This window comes from Phyllopteryx taeniolatus, chromosome 13 (genome assembly GCF_024500385.1).
Source record: "Phyllopteryx taeniolatus isolate TA_2022b chromosome 13, UOR_Ptae_1.2, whole genome shotgun sequence".
Classification (NCBI taxonomy): Eukaryota; Metazoa; Chordata; class Actinopteri; order Syngnathiformes; family Syngnathidae; genus Phyllopteryx; species Phyllopteryx taeniolatus.
Genome location: NC_084514.1, coordinates 16,913,771 through 16,931,793, shown reverse-complemented (window position 1 = coordinate 16,931,793; position 18,023 = coordinate 16,913,771). Strand labels below are relative to the sequence as shown.

At 40.0% G+C, this 18,023-nt stretch overlaps 1 protein-coding gene across 2 annotated transcripts in view; it reads right to left on the bottom strand.

The window, feature by feature from the left end:
- Positions 1–779: 779 nt before the first annotated feature.
- ppm1aa (protein phosphatase, Mg2+/Mn2+ dependent, 1Aa) overlaps positions 780–18,023 on the bottom strand; it is a 30,250-nt gene continuing 13,006 nt past the window's right edge. The window contains exon 6 of one of the 2 annotated variants that reach the window (XM_061796036.1): positions 780–2,123. In XM_061796036.1, the coding sequence (XP_061652020.1) occupies positions 2,088–2,123 (36 nt within the window). In that variant the 3' untranslated portion in view covers positions 780–2,087. Of the gene's footprint in view, positions 2,124–10,055; positions 15,886–18,023 lie in introns of those variants that run through there. The other variant, XM_061796037.1, reaches the window with a different exon arrangement.

Below are 18,023 nucleotides of genomic sequence, written 5' to 3'. Positions count from 1 at the left end.
AGGCAGACATTAATTAAGCCTTGTCAATGCTGGTGCAGCTGTTGGGAAGACTTCGCTCCCCTCTGTCCTGAGTGAGGAAGTCCTCCTGCGGGCTGAAAGCCCTCTTGCCAGCGACTTTTTGTTCCCACACACTTGTCCCTGTCTCTCCTACATCCTTCTGCTGAGAGACAACATATTTCCTCCCCACCTGTTGATGAATTGTGTTGCTGTGTGCAAATATAAGATGGGGGCAATAGCACGTGTCTGTATGCAAAACACTAGTTTCCTCACATGGGTAGTATAGCGGTGAATGGACATCACAAAAAAAGGGCAGAGAAGCCAGTGGCCAAATTATAGTAATCTTCCCTGCGCAAACAGAACATCGTTGCCAGCTTGGGAAGGGAAGTCATAGAAGTCTTAATGACTGCTGCTTCGAGTGGAGAAAAGGCTCGCTTGTTCTTGGTGGCTGCATGCTGAATGCTGATGGATTCCTTGTCAATGCATGCTGTCCTCTGTAAATCTTCGTGAAATATAGAACAATTTATATCTATCTATCTACCTATTATGTTTGAATGTTTACTTTTTTTTTTTTTACAAATTTACACAAATGTTTGAAAATATGTTTTTACTTTGTTATTATGGGACATTTTATGTAGATTTAAAAAAAAAAAAAATACTCAAATCAGCTTTAGAATAAGTCTGTAACAGCAAAATGTGGAAAACGTGAAGGGGTGTGAATACTTTCTGGTGGAACTATATATATATATATATATATATATATATATATATATCTATATCCATCCATCCATTTTCTGAGCCGCTTCTCCTCAGTAGGGTCGCGGGCGTGCTGCAGCCTATCCCAGCGATCATCGGGCAGGAGGCGGGGTACACCCTGAACTGGTTGCCAGCCAATGGCAGGGCACATACAAACAAACAACCATTCACACTCACATTGACACCTAGGGGCAATTTAGAGTTGTCAATTAACCTAGCATGCATGTTTTTGGGATGTGGGAGGAAACCGGAGTGCCCGGAGAAAACCCACGCAGGCACGGGGAGAACATGCAAACTCCACACAGGCGGGGCCGGGGATTGTTGCATATCATCTATGTTGCATGTCAAAATAATCATTTCAGGGCCATTTTTTATGTATGAACCATCTCACTAATGTCAGATGAACATTTGATGTGTTATCTGTTTGATTGTTTGTTTGTTTTGTGGCACCAGATTCAAATAGTCTCAATTAAAATGCTCAGTTGCTGCACAAAGAACACATCAAGCAAACTGCTACGTATTCAAGGTACTGTACTACATAAATCTACAAATGAATATGTAATCACTTGATCCCATTACAAATATGTGCTTTCCAATATACAAACTCTTATATAATTCCCCTTGATATATATTCCATACATATAGACATTTTCCATTTTAAATACCTCTCAATATTTAAAAAAATCTATCGATCGACCTATATTCCTCTTCCAAACTCGTTCTGTCATACTGCATTTCCAATAAATACTCATTTCAATTTGAATAACAAGAAAGGGAGGATGTCAAGTTCTCCTATTGCACAGCAAAAATGTTATGGCATAAAAAGGCATACAGATCCACCATACCGTATGACCAGGCATCTGAACAGGACAGGTAAAAGCAAACAAACAAATAAACATAACTCTGACATTCACACCTATGGACAATTTAGAGTCTTCAATGAACCTAACATGCAATGTTTTTGGAATGTGCGAGGATGAGGAGAACATGCAAACTCCACACAATAAAGCCAACCGCAAAATTTGAACCCAAGACCTGAGAAATGTGAAGCACATATGGATTGAAATATCCATAAAGCGCTAATACTTGTCTGACAATATACTTTACATAGAGTATAATCTGTGCTGGGTCTCATTGGAGTGCAGGTGCACCATAATGAAAGGCAGAAAGTATTCATGAAATGAAAAAGGAAAAAAAAAAACAAGATACAAGGACAAAATGTTGAATGACTGGTCAATCATATCAGATGAGTCAATGGATGACAGTCACACTTAATAGAGGAGGAAGTGATGGCAATTGAGACTCGCTAAACATCCTGATTAGTTGTTGCTGTTTTAGCTGAAACCACGGAAGAAGATGATGTCAGAATCCTGAGGAGAAGAAGAGCAGGGTGGAGGTGAATTCTGGCGATGGAGATGGAATCAAGTGGAAGCATGCATGAGGAAAGACGAAATCTGCACTGGGCTGCATGCTGGCACATTGCAGACATCATGATCATGCACAGAGTCTTGGTAGGTGAACACCAGTGGGCAGCGACAGCCTGTCCTGAGCTATTTAACACATCCAGATGTAAATACCGTGAAATAAAAGCTGGCGTTCTGGACTTTTGTCTCATATTCATCTTCTAATCTAAAACCCAAATGTCTTCAGTATACAATAAAAAAAAAACAAATGAATTGACCTTGCCGTTCCAATACTTTTGGAGGGGACTGTATTTTGTCCAAACAGATTTCAGTCTCTATGCGCTGCCTTGTCAGTCTACCGCTGGCCGATGTAACTTCAACTATATCAGCAGTGGGACTGTTTCTTTAACCAATCACATTCCAAATTCATCCTCACAGGGCCAGTGAGATGGCCCTCAATGACATCAGCTGTTTTCCGTCCTCTGATTGGTTGGGTAGAGCAAAATTCATTGCCACCGACTTTGACTAGCAAAACACGGCTGCAGTAAACTGCACACATTAATACATTTAATAATCTTTAATCCATCCATTTTCTGTCCCACTTCTCCTCACAAGGGTCGCGGGTGAGCCGGAGCCTATCCCAGCTATCTTCGGGCGGGAGGCGGGGTACACCCCGAACTGGTCGCCAGCCAATCGCAGGGCACATATAAACAAACAATGCATGTTTTTGTGATGGGGGAGGAAACCGAAGTACCCGGAGAAAACCCACACAGGCACGGAAGGGAGAACATACAAACTCCACACAGGCGGGGCCGGGGATTGAACCCCGGTCCTCAGAACTGTGAGGCTGGCGCTCTAACCAGTCGGTCTCCGTGCCGCCCCACTCCAAACAGTTTTTCAAAAATGTCCATAGAGCTGTGACAGACACGTCAGCTTGCTGGAAATAAGAAAAGGCTGTATTTGTACAAACGAAAAACTATTTTCTAACAGTGACATCAATACAGTAAATGACTATACGTGGTCTTGCACAAATACACGAAGAAAATTCCTGCTACAGATTGACAGAAGATGGCCATAAAGGTACATAAATACTATGGCGCCTTTAGGAGTGCCTCCAGACAATAACACCTATAGTGTCGAGAGATGAGGAGGTTGTTACAAAATGTCATTCAACATATAATTGCATGCCGTCTCATTTTTTGCCCTTCGGCAGACAATGCTGCATCCTTCTGTGAGGCCCTCAGTTGCTTTTGTGGAGGCAGCACAATCCAAAATGTCACAATACATTGCAAGACTCCCATAATCATAAACGTAGTTTGTTGTACAGTGGAACAATCCCGTCAAAGCCGGAACCATTTTTTGAGGGCTTTTTTTGCGATGTGAACACAGAAGGATAAAGAGGACAAGTGTGATGATAACCCTGGACCCACAAATGATAAATCTTTCGTTATTAATAAATATCACAAGGCTTTATGAACTCAAGCCATATCAATAATATCCCACAAGGTGACAGTATTACTGTGAAAATACCTTATTTTTTTGATTGTGGATGATTTACTGTGCATTGTGGGGCATTTACAATCCGTATTATTAGGCATTATAGTAAATGGAAATATTCCTCATCAAGCCACACTCATTGTGCTTTACTTGCAAATGGGGGAGTAAAAACCACCTTCAGTACATTTAGTGGAGAAGTTTGAATTTTCATTAAGTTCAACATGGATTGTTTTGTAGGTACTTGGGGGAAATTTGCCTGGTATTTATTGAAAACCTTCCGACCACAGCAACCCTGGAGATTAAACACAAGCCAACTCAATCCAAATGCAACCTCAATTCTAATATTTGTTCCATGAAATTGTATGACTTTATTCCAAACCGTCTATTTTCATTTTGTAGCGTTTCTCAAGGCTGCACCAGTGGTGTATGTGGATGCAAGATGTATTATTCAATGAAATTATAGTCTGGAAATGCCTGCCCATGTCAAGCTACTCTGCCCAGGGCCTTCAGAATCCGTAGTGCTGGTCGATGAAACTAAAACTACATTTGCAATGAAACTGTTACTTTAACCAATCACGATTCAAATTCGGCCACACAAGCTGGCCCTCGATGACGTCAAGATGTTTCTGTCCTCTGATCGGTCGGTCCGAGCAGAACTTGTTACAGCCCACTTCGACTAGTAGCAAAACACGTCTGTAGCTATTTGCACAAATCATCTGAAGTGAGAATGATGTATTTTATTACAACTTTTGTTTCTGTTATTAGATACTGTTTAATATGTTTTGCACAGGCAGGTGTTGTTATATTATGGCTGCATAAATCGGTGATGTAATTGCGACACGATAGTGGTGGATTAAGTCGGGTAAATTCCCATTGAAGACCCAGGTACCAAATGAATGGCCCCACACTGGATCGGAGTGTGTGATTATTAAGCAAGTACTGTACAGTATTGACTCGGCTCACCTCGGTTTGAGGCCATTTCAGAATACAGCAATGATGGAAGAAACTAGGAAAATCCATTACTGTAGTTGGAAAAAGACACAATCACAAACAATGGAAGAGAATGACTGTTTTTTGTCAACGTCTTTATGTCTCAAAAGAGTTCTCTGTCAATTGACTGTCTGTTGTCGTACTAGAGCGGCTCCAACTACCGGAGACAAATTCCTTGTGTGTTTTTTGCACATACTTGGCAAATAAAGATGATTCTGATTCGGCATGTTCCCCCCAGCACGTCCACACTAAGGCGACACAATCTATTAGAGAAGACTGAGGGCAGAAAAAAAAAAAAAAAAACTGCCCGCTGTAGCAAAGTGGAGATTGTGGAGTGTAATACTGTATCGTCCAAAGCTAAGGCACAACAACCGGGTAAACTAATACTAGCCAGTGTGTTTATTTTTCTGAATTCTTACAATGACTCTGTGATGACGAATCTGCCGGACCAATGAGAGACCAGCAGCGATTGACTTCACCCATATGCTATCGGCTCAGCATCTTGCCTATCATTTTGAAACAAAAGCCGTGAGCAACGGACGCAAGTGGTGGTGATGGCGGGCAGCTGTCAACAAATTCCACAGCTTTGGCGCCAAAGCCTAGATGACCCGCTGGCGGGAGCTGACATTAATCCTAAATCTTCCAGTCAGCGCATCGGGAATGAGAGGACACAATGTGGTGCTGGGAGCCAAAGCTGATACAGGCTCAAAGGGAGGAAGGTGCTGATGCTAATGAGCGGATCTGCGGCCCCTTAATGAGCCCGCATCATTTGATGTCCTCATTTACAGTGAGCCGTGTCTCAGAGGTGAAGGATAACGAGGATTCCCAGGGCAGCGGCTTGTGTAAGCCACCTCGTGCAGGGCACGCAGGGAGGGGGGGGGAGGGGGGCGGGGGATGGAGCATGCTGGAGGGCTTGGTGGTCGGTATCTTTGGGAGGTTCGGGGTGGGAGCATGTCAGCCATGCTTGATATGCTTGTTTGTACACTAATCACTGAATCACTACAGCCAAGTGAGAAAAGCTTGGGCTCCCCGTGACTAATGTACCTCAGGGTAAACCTCACAGGAAGAGGAAATGGAGAAATGTGGAGGCTGGGGGTGGGGTGGGAGATTTGGTGGTTGACTCTGACCCTGCGTGACCTCTGTCTCAACCATGGCCATCGCTAGGTTTGATCGATTTCATCCATGAAAAAGTGTTTTGAATGGCCGGTACACGTCGTCGTATATTTTTTTCTCTCCAATGCTTGTCCTCCTTAGGGTCACAGGTACGGAGCCTATTCCAGCTGACTTTGGGTGAGAGGTGGGGTAGAGTCTTGACTGGTCACCAGTCAATTGCGGGGCACATATACCTGTAGACATACAACCATTCACACCCTTCATTTACAGTCTTCAATAAACCTACCTAACATGTATGCTTTTGGAATGTGGGAGGAAGCTGGAGTCATGGAGAAAACCCACGCAAGCACAGAAAGAACACGCAAACTCAACAGTGGAAGGCTGGAGCCGAGATTGGAACCCCAAACTCAGAACTGTGAGGCAGACATGCTGTGCACTCCACCGTGCTCCAAAAACGCATTTTAGGTTCGTTAAAGACTCTAAATTGTCCATAGTTGTGACTGTGAGTGTGAATGTAAACAGCATTTGATTGGCTGGCGACGAGTCTGGGATGTACCCTACCTATTGCCCAAAGTCAGCTGGGATAGGCTCCATACCCATGACCTTAACGAGGACAAGCATTATAGAAAATGGATGTATTGAAATGTCTTGGTTTTGTTCATTTCAACTTCGTTCGCAAATATGCATCCATTTCCTTCCTGTAAAGGGCTACAAGCTAATTCCCAGCATGTCCGCAACCCTCAAGAGGACAAGCAGTAGAAAATGGATGAATGGATGGAGTGTTATTGGTTTACCAAGTAGGAAGTTGACGTGTTTTAGTGTTTAGTGCTTTTGTCCAATCCAAATTTTACATGGCAACCTTGAATAAACTCCTGAGCTCTTGGTGCTCAGTGACCTCATCACACAGAAACAAAGTCCACATAGCATACACGGTGTGTACCGACACCCTACTCTTACGGATGCGGAGCAGATGCATTAGTCAAGCATGAAACAGAGCATGACGTGCTTAAACAATAGCAGACGGATGATGAGTCAGCTCCATTTGATGTTGCTCGGATGAGGTCTATTCGAGGTGTACAGGTGCCGGTGGGAGTTTGACAGCGCTAATACGCAAGCACATAGAGGAGAGAAACGTGAGACACAGGTGATGCTTCTAAAGTTGCCGCTCATCCGTGTGCCTTTTTTGGGAGGGTGCCATGACAAGCATGGGTGGAGGGGGTCTTTTTTTGTTTGTTTGTTTGTTTATGGGTCCATGCGCCACATATACACGCAGTGGTGTATGAAATGCTGCATCCACCAGTGAAAATACAGTCTTAAAGGGGGCTCACTTTTCTCTGCTTCGAGTGGAGCCCGCTCTAATCGCAATGCCCAGGCTCCGACTGTGGTCGTCATGGTAACAACAACCAGTATAGAGGGTGGGGTTAACAGTGACTCATAACCCTCCCCCAATACACGCTCATTTCAGCAAGACAAAAAATGGGGTGGAAAGTACACTGTAATTCTTGATCCTTGAGGTATTTTGATGGCACCTGAAAACTCTTTCAAATTGTGAAAAAATATAACACGAGCAGCATACTCCAAGCTGCCATCAATGTTATTTACCTAAATAACTACCATTTTCGAGTTTACATAGATGTCTGACCGTGTCAACAGTGTTGTGGTTGGCGAGCGCACAAAGCAGTGGACCCTGCTATTTGCAATCACGACTCTCGAATTTCCACGGATAATTGACGTGGCATTATAATTGCCTATATTAATCATTTAAACCATCTGTATGCCACAAATTACGATTTTGAACACATCTTCAAACATTGCTGTACCCTTAGAAACACAGTAAAAAGCTTAAAGCTCAGCAAGCAATTACACACCTGTGTGTGCACGTCAACAGTGTACGGTCCAGTCCGCTTTCGAACAATGAACGTTTGGCTGGACAGTAGAGCATACGCGTTACATCGATGGTGCCGACGCTCCAGGGGCAGCCTGTGCTGGTAGGAAAGTCCGTTACTTCATAGCTCGCTAGGCCTAAGTAGTAGTTAGCACTAGAATAGCACCGCTTGATCAACACGGTGACATCACAAACTAGCAGTTATAGATAGGTTTAGCAATATTCAGCTGAGTTGATGTTACGGATTCCACTGGTTTTAAGGCCTTGTTTAGTCCTAGTTTGGCAAAACCATCGTGACCCAAAGCAGACATGGGTGCCACCTTGTACAGTACACTCCCGCTGCATTTCGATCACAAATCTCACGTGGCTGCTATTAGATTTGTGACGGGATGAGTGAGTCTGTGCAGGTGGAACTTCCGCCAACACTAACTATTAATTGTCTCAATTATAGAGACATTACAATACAATAAATAACAGAGACATGCAGACAGCAGTTACAGAAAATCATCAATAGGCATTTTTTTTTCTGCCAATGAAGGGAGATAGGTCCCAAACAAAAATTCACCAATAGGTGAATTCCGGAATTCCGAACCACGAATATGCGGGGGTCCAGTGTACATAAGAGCAAACACGTGCATCTAACGAGTGGACCCATCCAAGAGTGGGGCCACAGCAATCTAAGTGCTACCTGATCTGATAACTGTTCACCACTGAGCACCATTTGAACATTTGACCTTTTAACTCGCCTCATGACATGATGATGACATTTCAACCATAATCCCTCCTATGCGTTTTAACCCCGCTGGCCGAGGACTGGTCTGACCCGCGTTCTCAGCGTCAAGGCGAGACAAGCGCCGCTCCTGATGAGGCAACACCATCATGCGTTTAAAGCAGGGAGGGGAGGGAGAGAGAGCAATGCTCAAACCATGCAGCAGCAAAACGGTTGTTGACTCATTAGTACACTGGAATATAAAATGACAAGACAGTCACCAAGAAGTTGGGGAAGGTTTGCAAATACAATTTTAAGTATTTGGCAAATGATCATTTTAGGTTTTTTTACAGTATTGTGTGATTAGTAAAAATGCTTTTTCACGTTAGACACTATAAACACTATTGAACACATCATGATGTTTTCTTAGTCATACTGCATACAGGACATACATAATTTAGTTTCTTACAGTGAACCATTTGGACAGCGATGGGTTTTTAGCATTTTGCTTTAATTCACAACCACAATAGATTTGAAATAAAACAAAAGGTATGATTGAAGTGGAGACTTTCAGCTTTAAATTTGGAACAGTTCACAAAAAAATACAGCATTGACCATTCAGGAATTACAACCATTTTATGCAGACTAGCCTCCTTTTCAGAGCCACAAAAAGGTTTTGCAATTGGCTCAAAAGATTGGTCCAAAGCAAATCCAGGATTTTGTGGTCCATGGCAGACTTCACTTTTCATTAAAAATGATTTTTACAACTGTCACGTTGTCTAAAATACTTGAAAGAAGAAAACTTGGGTTTTCTGCATAAAATTTGTAAACGGTGAGCGGAATATTATTGTGAAACCTCTTAAATTAAAATCGAGTCTATACACTTTAATTACAGCTTGCTGTTATTTCAAAATCATTGTAGTGGTGTAGAAATTCAAAATCATACAAACTCTTTGTCCAACTGGAGCACAATGTACAGGTGCATCTCAATAAATGAGAATATATTAGAAAAGTTAATTTATGTTCATTTCAAAAAGTGAAATTCACACAGATTGATTAAACATAGGAAATCACTTCAGAAGGCTCATTTGTATTGTAAAATTATTTTCTTCTTTTGTAATATTCTATAAATGACTTGGGTTTTCATCAGATGAAAAAAGAAATTATGAAATATTTTATTGTGTGTAGTGAATCATTAGCCTAATAGCATAACTGACCAGTTCATTTTTAATTTACTGTCACAATATCAGTAAAAAATACCCGTCCTTGCTAAAAATTGTATTTTTTTTCTTTATGTCTGTGTAGATGATCAGTCATCCAATTCATGGTAATCCGCAAAGGCTGAAGGCCTCTTCAGCCTTTGCGGATTACCATGAATTGTCTTAATTCCCCCCCCCCCCCCTTGTTTTATGAAAATGTTTAAAAAATTACTTCATGGTAATTAATGCTATTAGGCTAACAAAATACAAGCTTTACTTTTGGAATTGAACTATTGAAAGAAAATTAAGTTCGGATTTGGATTTGAATGTAGTGAAATCCCTATGTATGAAAACGGGGGCTTCCATATATTCATTAACACTAATACCTTGATTCAGTTCTGTCTTCTATGCCTCTCTAGAATGTCCTTCTCCGTGTCCATGTTCATCTTTTTAGTGTGGCATGTGTTCAACAACAACAACAACAACAAAAACCATGAAATGAGACATACAAGATGACAACCCATTTATTTGGTAATACATTCTGCAAACTAGAAACTTTATTCAAACTTTAAAGGCTAAAAAAGAGAAAATAAAGGAGGGGAAGGAGGGGAGAAAATGTAAGGAGCAGGGAGAGAAATGCATCAATCCACAAGCGAGGAATGCAATTTGTTCAACTGACAACACAAACGGTACACTTCCCTCCCCCAACAGTTTCCTCTTTTTAATTTTTTTTTTTCCTCATTCCTTCGGAGCAGGAACATCAAAGAAAATATACAGTAGTCAAAAGAACTCACAGGGGGCTTTCGAGAAGCATCTGAATCAACATTGACAATACTTATTTACATCACTCCAAAGCTATTCTTGAATGTACTCATAAATATAGCATAGCACACTTGCAATGCTCTCGAGGTCACCATGTTAACACACGCGTTTAACGTATGACACTGCAGGAGGAAAAAAAAAAAAAAAAAAAAGAACAGATTTCAACATTGTTACCAAAAAAAAGGTTAACATCCGTGTCTTTTTTTCCAAAACAAATTCCCCTTGATAGCTTAAGTACCTTAGCATGAACACGAGCAGCGTTTTGTTTGTCTTCCTCATTGGGTTTTGTTCAACAAGTAACTTTATGGGGGCGACATGATGACAGAGGGTAAGGCAAATCGGTGAGCTTATTATGAGCTGGAAAGTGAGGCTGGGGTGGTGGGAGCTTGTGGAGGGGGTGGAGGTGCAAGTGAACCTCACTGCTAACGATCGCACCGTAAACGCCACAAACGAGGTACATCTATATGTCCAAAAGGGCGCTAGCAAATTCTGTTCAAATGTCTGACTGTCCTTCCAACAAGAGGAGACATCGCAGGTTGACAAAGGGAACTAACTCTGTCAATAGCTTTTAACTTGTTTTCTGTGCAATTATATTTTCTGAGCAAAGGTGATTACACACAGACGATCAGTGCTTACGACTACCTCATTGACTCGCACTTAATTTACCTAACATTTATTTGCAAAGTAGTATTAGGGGGACACTGAAAAAAAAATAAAAAATTACAGGGGGAAAGTCACAATGTTAATTGTAAGGCTACAAGGTTAATTTTGCAAAATTACAGGGAAAAAAAACTAAGGCTATGGGAAAACTGCCATGTTACTTGAATAAAAAAAGTTGAGAATTGCAGTAATATTACGTGGGGGAAAAAAAAAACAAAACGCTAACGTTACAAGAATACTGAAATATCACGAGAAAAAGTTGTAATGTTATAGAGAAAACATATTAGGAATAAAAGGCATGCGCTTATAAGAATAAAATCCAGTTACAAGTCATACTGCTGCAACAAGTCATATTACTAGAAAAAAGTTAGGGAAAAATGACAAGAAAAAAGACGTAATATTACAAAAAAATTTTACAAGACTAAAGCGTGAGAAAAATGTAATATTACAAGAATTGTATTATGAGGAAAAAAAGCTGTTATGAGAACAGTGACAACGTTACATCAAATAACACAAAGCTACACAAAAAACTCATGTTACAAGAATTATGTAATATGAGAAAAATGTAATGTCAATAGTGACCATATTACAAGAAAAAAAATCGTAATGTTACTAGAATTAAGTCATGTTACAAGAATAGTCCCAATATAACTACAACCAAAGTTGTAATACTATGAGAATAGTGACAATATTACAGGAAAAAAAGCTGTAATATTACAACTTGTCTTAATGCTGTCACTTAACAACTAATGTTAGGAATAAACTAATATTTACCTGAAACAAGTTTCAGTAGTTTCTGAGGAAAAGACAACAGAATGTAAACACTTGTCATACTGCAACTTTATTCCGCGATTACGATTTTATTCTCATCCTATTGCATGTTTATTCTTGTAATATTCATGAAAAGTAATATAAGTATTTTCTTTTCAGTGTGGCCCTAACGCAGCTTTGTGTAAGTTCAACTCCGAACTCTGGATACAATTGAAGATTTGCAAGCATTGCACAATTAATTGGACAAATCACACAAATGAGTATTCAAGGGGGGGGCTTCAATTCCACAAAGCCATTAGTGTTCTTTAAGATGTCCTCCTGCATTTCTTTCACATTACTAAACCTTTTTTTAAGATTAGCATTTAGAGAAAAAACAAATACATCAACAGCTTTGTGCAAGTTGAGAACACAACAAAAACGAATGGATGTAAATGAGGTATTTTAGTTACATGGTAAATGAAAAGGGAATTAGTTTTGTTTTTTTGTTCGACTTTGGGAGTGAAAGCCATGTCATGGAATATTGACAAAAGTGAAATGGAACACCATTTGGAGAGACAAAAATAATAATAAAAGGATCATGGCCGAGCCGCTTTAAAATCTAATTCCAATGACTAATGACTAATTCCAATACTGAATACAGTCACTTTTGTTTTCCATTTATTACAATCAGCACACCTGAAGGCTTCTCAGTGGTAAGAGCAGAACAGCACGGTCGAGTGAAATCTTTTTTTTAAAGTGTAAAAAAATAAAAAAGTGACAGTAACAACTCATGAATGCTTTGTGAACTTTTTCTCTCAATTAAATATCCATTAGAAGTTACAGAATAAAGGGATTTTAATCATATTTAAAATATATAAATACTGTATTCAAACACCCAAAGTCATGATTATAAGTCTTTTATTTTTCTCTTTTTTTTCTTCAAAAAGTGTGTTTACCCACAAGCGCGTGCGCGCTCACACACGCGCACACACACACACACACACACACACACTCACGCACTCGCGCACACAGTACTAGGACATTTATACTTTACTGAGCCACCATTTTACCAGGATTATTCACAACCTTTAAACCATGTTGCTTACATGCAACAATTGCCATCTTCTCTGAAATAGTAATAATGATGTCTTTAAGGCCAATTACATGCGTTCAATTCCAGCCAGAGTTCATCACACTATTTCACAACCACAGTAGCTTGCCGCATAAGTCTTTTGTTGTTGTGGCACCTTTAAATTGTACCCTGTGTGTTAGTTGACATCTATGCACATGATGCTTAGCTAAGTAGCTGCTTCAACATAGACTCTACAGCACCACCAGTGGTTAAAAATTAAGGGGAGGTTTCAATCATCTAACACATGGATTTTTGGCCATTTTGTTACCACGGCAGGTTAGAAAGTGGCTCAGGAAGGAATTGAGTCTAAGAATTTGCAACCCACAACAAGTGGGATAGAGTTAGGATTGTCATTTAGAAATAAATACATGTTTAGTTTCTTATTACTATTATACTGAAGTGTCCGAAAACTGTAGATCAACGTATGAAAGAGGTTTCAATATTATTTTTACCACCAAAAAAACACCTAAGGAGCCCCAAGACAAAGCGGAATCCCATTTTGTCCATGGTGAAAATGAAAAGAAAATCTAACTCAAACAACATATTTATTCCTTGAATGTTAATGTCAAAAATATATACATACATTAATTTCCACAATTTAATTTTAGACAGTAAAATAGCTGAAAATTGAGAAAGAAAAACCTTTCCTCTTAAAGAAATGTATCTGCCTTGTGAGTGGATACAGATATCGTCAGGCACGTGCACACAGAGACCCCAAGTGGTGGTGCTCAATCACCTGCCCTTTTGCCCTGGTGGCAGTTTTGTGGTGACTCCCATTTAACATGAGTTTGAATGTGATTTCCTAATTCTGAACACAGCCACATCTCCATTTATAAGAGGGCATGTGCACTTGTGCAAGAATGTTAACTCAGTTTTTTTTTTATTTTTACTTCCCCTCTCTAAAATTGTGTATTTTTTTTCAATTGAGTTGTACAGGTTATAAGTTAAATATTTTGTGGGGTGGGGGGAGTTTTAAAATGATTTATCTTGGTCTAATTTTTGTAGATCACAAAACTGCCATTAGAACAGGGGTGTGTAAACTTGTCCACTGTAGCTTCCCATCACCTTTTTTGTTAAAAGTTGTATTACTGACTGTGTTAACAGAAATAAATCCATATACTGTCTTTTCTTATTTTTATGAATAATGTTTTAGGGGCTTGAGCACCTGCATCCCAAAATGTCTGTGCACGTGCCAGGATATCGTCAATGACGAAGAGGGGGGAAAGGGGGGGGGGGGGAAGGTGGGGTGGGGGATACATGAGGTGAACACACACAAATCATTGATGCTAGCAGCAAACTGGACTGTGTGGCCTTCCTGGCTTGCGTCGGCTCGGAGGCACAGCAAAACCCCAAGAAACAAAACAAAAAATAAAAAATAGTGCTGTACAAGATTATGACAACTCTTTACAATCAACAGATTTGTTCTTGGTATGAATGCCGCCGCCCCAAACAAAAACAAACAAAAAAAAATGCAAAAAAAGACAGCTTTTTAAGTATTTGAGCCAACAATTGATCCATAAAATAGTCAGTGCTCAAGTGTTCACACCAGTCCTATTACCACATCTGTAAAATGAACCTACCCCGTACACCAAAAGTGTTGTCAGAGGGAGTGGACACACATGATCTTAACTCGTATTAGCTTCAGCTTTATGTAGACATGCCAAATTGTCCACACAAAGAGAAATGTCCACAATAAAATAAGTGACATGTCAAAGGTTGGGCCACACAAAAGATAATAGCGTGCAGACACACACGCACGCACGCAAACACACACGCACACACACACGCACACACAGACAGACACGCACCCACACACGCGGCTGGCGTAAAGCGATTAGAAAACTCAAACTACTCTAGGACTTGTGTAGATGTCTACGAAACAGGCCTACTTTGTCCTTGGGATTGCATTAAACTTGGCCAGGTAAATGTCTATTGTTCAACAAGAGCATGCACACTCACACTCTGTGAATATTGTCATATGGAAAGGGCAGAGTATAGCTTTGTCATTCCCTTAAAAAAAAGTAAAAGAAAAAAAACAGCAGGTACGCGTGCACATACATACACACAAGCACCAACACACGCAAGTATCTAGTCAGACAGGTGGATTTTGTTTCAAAATGACATTTTGCTGTTATTATTGGAGCGTGTACAGAAAACCACATACAAAAATAAAATACTTTTTTTTTTTTTTTTTTTTTTTTAAAAGCACATGGGGTGGGGATAAGTAGGGTGTAAATGGTTTTGATATAGAGAGCTTACTGTGCTGTCGACTTTACAATTTACCCGTTTCTTAAAGGAGCATAGACTAACTGAGGAGCGAGGAAAAATAAAAGCGTGGAGGCATTGTGCCTGGAGGACAAGCAGTAATGTTCACTATGGAGAAAGGGTTTAGAATTCCAGAAGCGCGGGAAAAGGCAGATAGTGCATAAAAAGGTTCTCTTTTTCATTTCTTTCTTTCTTTTTTTTTTTTTTTTTTTTTAACTTAATCAAGCTGCATTAAATACAGGCTCTTTGTACAGGACAATTGCACTTCACAAAAACAGAAATATACAAACACACACAAGGAAATGTGAATCAAATTAATTACAGCAACAACAAAAAAACCTACTACATAAGTTGATTATTGAACAAAAAAATAGGTAAGAAAGCCGTGTGGACTCACTTGTTATGTTTGACTTTAGAGGGAAGCATTAGGATGGGTGAACACAAAGGGGGAGACGACGCTGGGTGGGGGGTCCTGAACTCCAGAGTGGACTGGCGCTGCACTATCTCCACTTTTGTGTGCATGCAACTCCTCTTCCTCCTCCCATGAAATTCCCTTCTTAGAAACCAAAAGCTCAGAGTGACGGCAAGACAGACTGCTGAGCTGGGCTGAGCTGCTGTGGGTCTTGAGAGGATGGTGGTTTGTAAACGCTATGCTGTGTTAGTGGTACGACGCTGTGTTACCACATGTCATCTGTGGACGCTGAGTCCTTGACAAGAGAGGAGAGGAAGGACAACACCCTTCAGACTTGGGCCCCAATTTCATCAGTATTCACATTATTTAAAAAAAAAAAAAAAAGAAAAAAAAAAAAGAAAAAAAAAAAAAAATACATATGAACAGATTGAATTAAAATTCACAGGTGTATCTACTACAAGGTACCAACATGACTGATGTAGTGATAAGGAAAAGGTTCTCAAGCATCATCAACATTAACTTTTTCTTTTAATGGTAGAAGCTAAAATGTATGAATTGTCTCTTTCTGTAAACCAAGTGTATTTAAAGGATTTAACAATAACTTACTAAAACTCCTTTATTAATGGAAAGAGAGGTACTTGTCTTCTTTTTGAGTCTCATAAATCAAATGTTACAAGCTATGTAACTACGCTGCTCTTACTGTAAAATATAAGGCCAAGTGTTTAATTAGAAAACAGGAAGTCAAATTTATAACATTTTAATGTGGTAACTTATCACATTAAAAAGTGAAACTTATGTTAAAACGTGAAATTTATCACATTATAACATGATACTGAACTTTTTTTTCTGGTGTAGCAGCAATACACGTCTATAATATATAAATCCACACAGTGGGAGGAAAAGGTATGTGAATCCATTGGAATTTTCATGTAAATTGGTCATAAAATGTGGTCTGATCATCAAAATCACAAGAATAAACAACTTACTTAAACTAATACCACACAATTATGTTTTCAAATTGCATTGAAAATAACGTCAACATTCATAGAACTGTGACAAAAATGTAAGTGAACCTCTATAGGGTAGGATTCTCCCAGAGCTAATCAGAGTCAGGTGTGAGTCAAGCTTCTCTAGCCACTAGAAAACACAACAGTTTGGAACTGTCTCCTGTCAAGAAGCATTGCCTGATGTGTACCATGTGCTGCTCAAAAGAGCTCCCAGAAGACCTACCATTAAGAATTGTTGACTTGCATAAAGCTGGAAAAAGGTTGCAAAAGTACAACCCCAATTCCAATGAAGTTGGGACGTTGTGTTAAACATAAATACAAACAGAATACAATGATTTGCAAATCATGTTCAACCTATATTTAATTGAATACACTACAAAGACAAGATATTTAATGTTCAAACTGATAAACTTGATTGTTTTTAGCAAATAATTATTAACTTAGAATTTTATGGCTGCAACACATTCCAAAAAAGCTGGCACAGGTGGCAAAAAAAGACTTGAGAAAGTTGAGGAATGCTCATCAAACACCTGTTTGGAACATCCCACAGGTCAACAGGCTAATTGGGAACAGGTGGGTGCCATAATTGGGTATAAAAGGAGTTTTCCATTCACAAGCCAAGTGAACAAGTGCGTGAGAAAAGAGTTGAACAGTTTAAGGACAATGTTCCTCAACATACAATTGCAAGGAATTTAGGGATTTCAACATCTACAGTCCATATCGTCATCAAAAGGTTTAGAGAATCTGGAGAAATCACTGCATGTAAGCGGCAAGGCCGAAAACCAACATTGAATGCCCGTGACCTTCGATCCCTCAGGCGGCACTGCATCAAAAACCAACGTCAATGTGTAAAGGATATCACCACATGGGCTCAGGAACACTTCAGAAAACTAATCCAGTAAATACAGTTCGGCGCTACATCCGTAAGTGCAACTTGAAACTCTACTATGCAAAGCAAAAACCATTTATCAGCAACACCGCCGGCTTTTCTGGGCCCAAGCTCATCTAAGATGGACTGATGCAAACTGGAAAAGTGTTCTGTGGTCCCACAGGTCCACATTTCAAATTGTTTTTGGAAATTGTGGACGTCGTGTCCTCCGGGCCAAAGAGGAAAAGAATCATCCGGACTGTTATGGATGCAAAGTTCAAAAGCCAGCATCTGTAATGCTATGGGGCTGTGTTAGTGCCAATGGCATGGGTAACTTACACATCTGTGAAGGCACCATTAATGCTGAAAGGTACATACAGGTTTTAGAGAAACATATGCTGCCGTCTTTTTCTTGGACGCCCCTGCTTATTTCAGCAAGACAATGCCAAACCACATTCTGCACGTGTTACAACAGCGTGGCTTGGTAGTAAAAGAGTGCGGGTACTCGACTGGCCTGCCTGCAGTCCAAACCTGTCTCCCATTGAAAGTGTGTGGCGC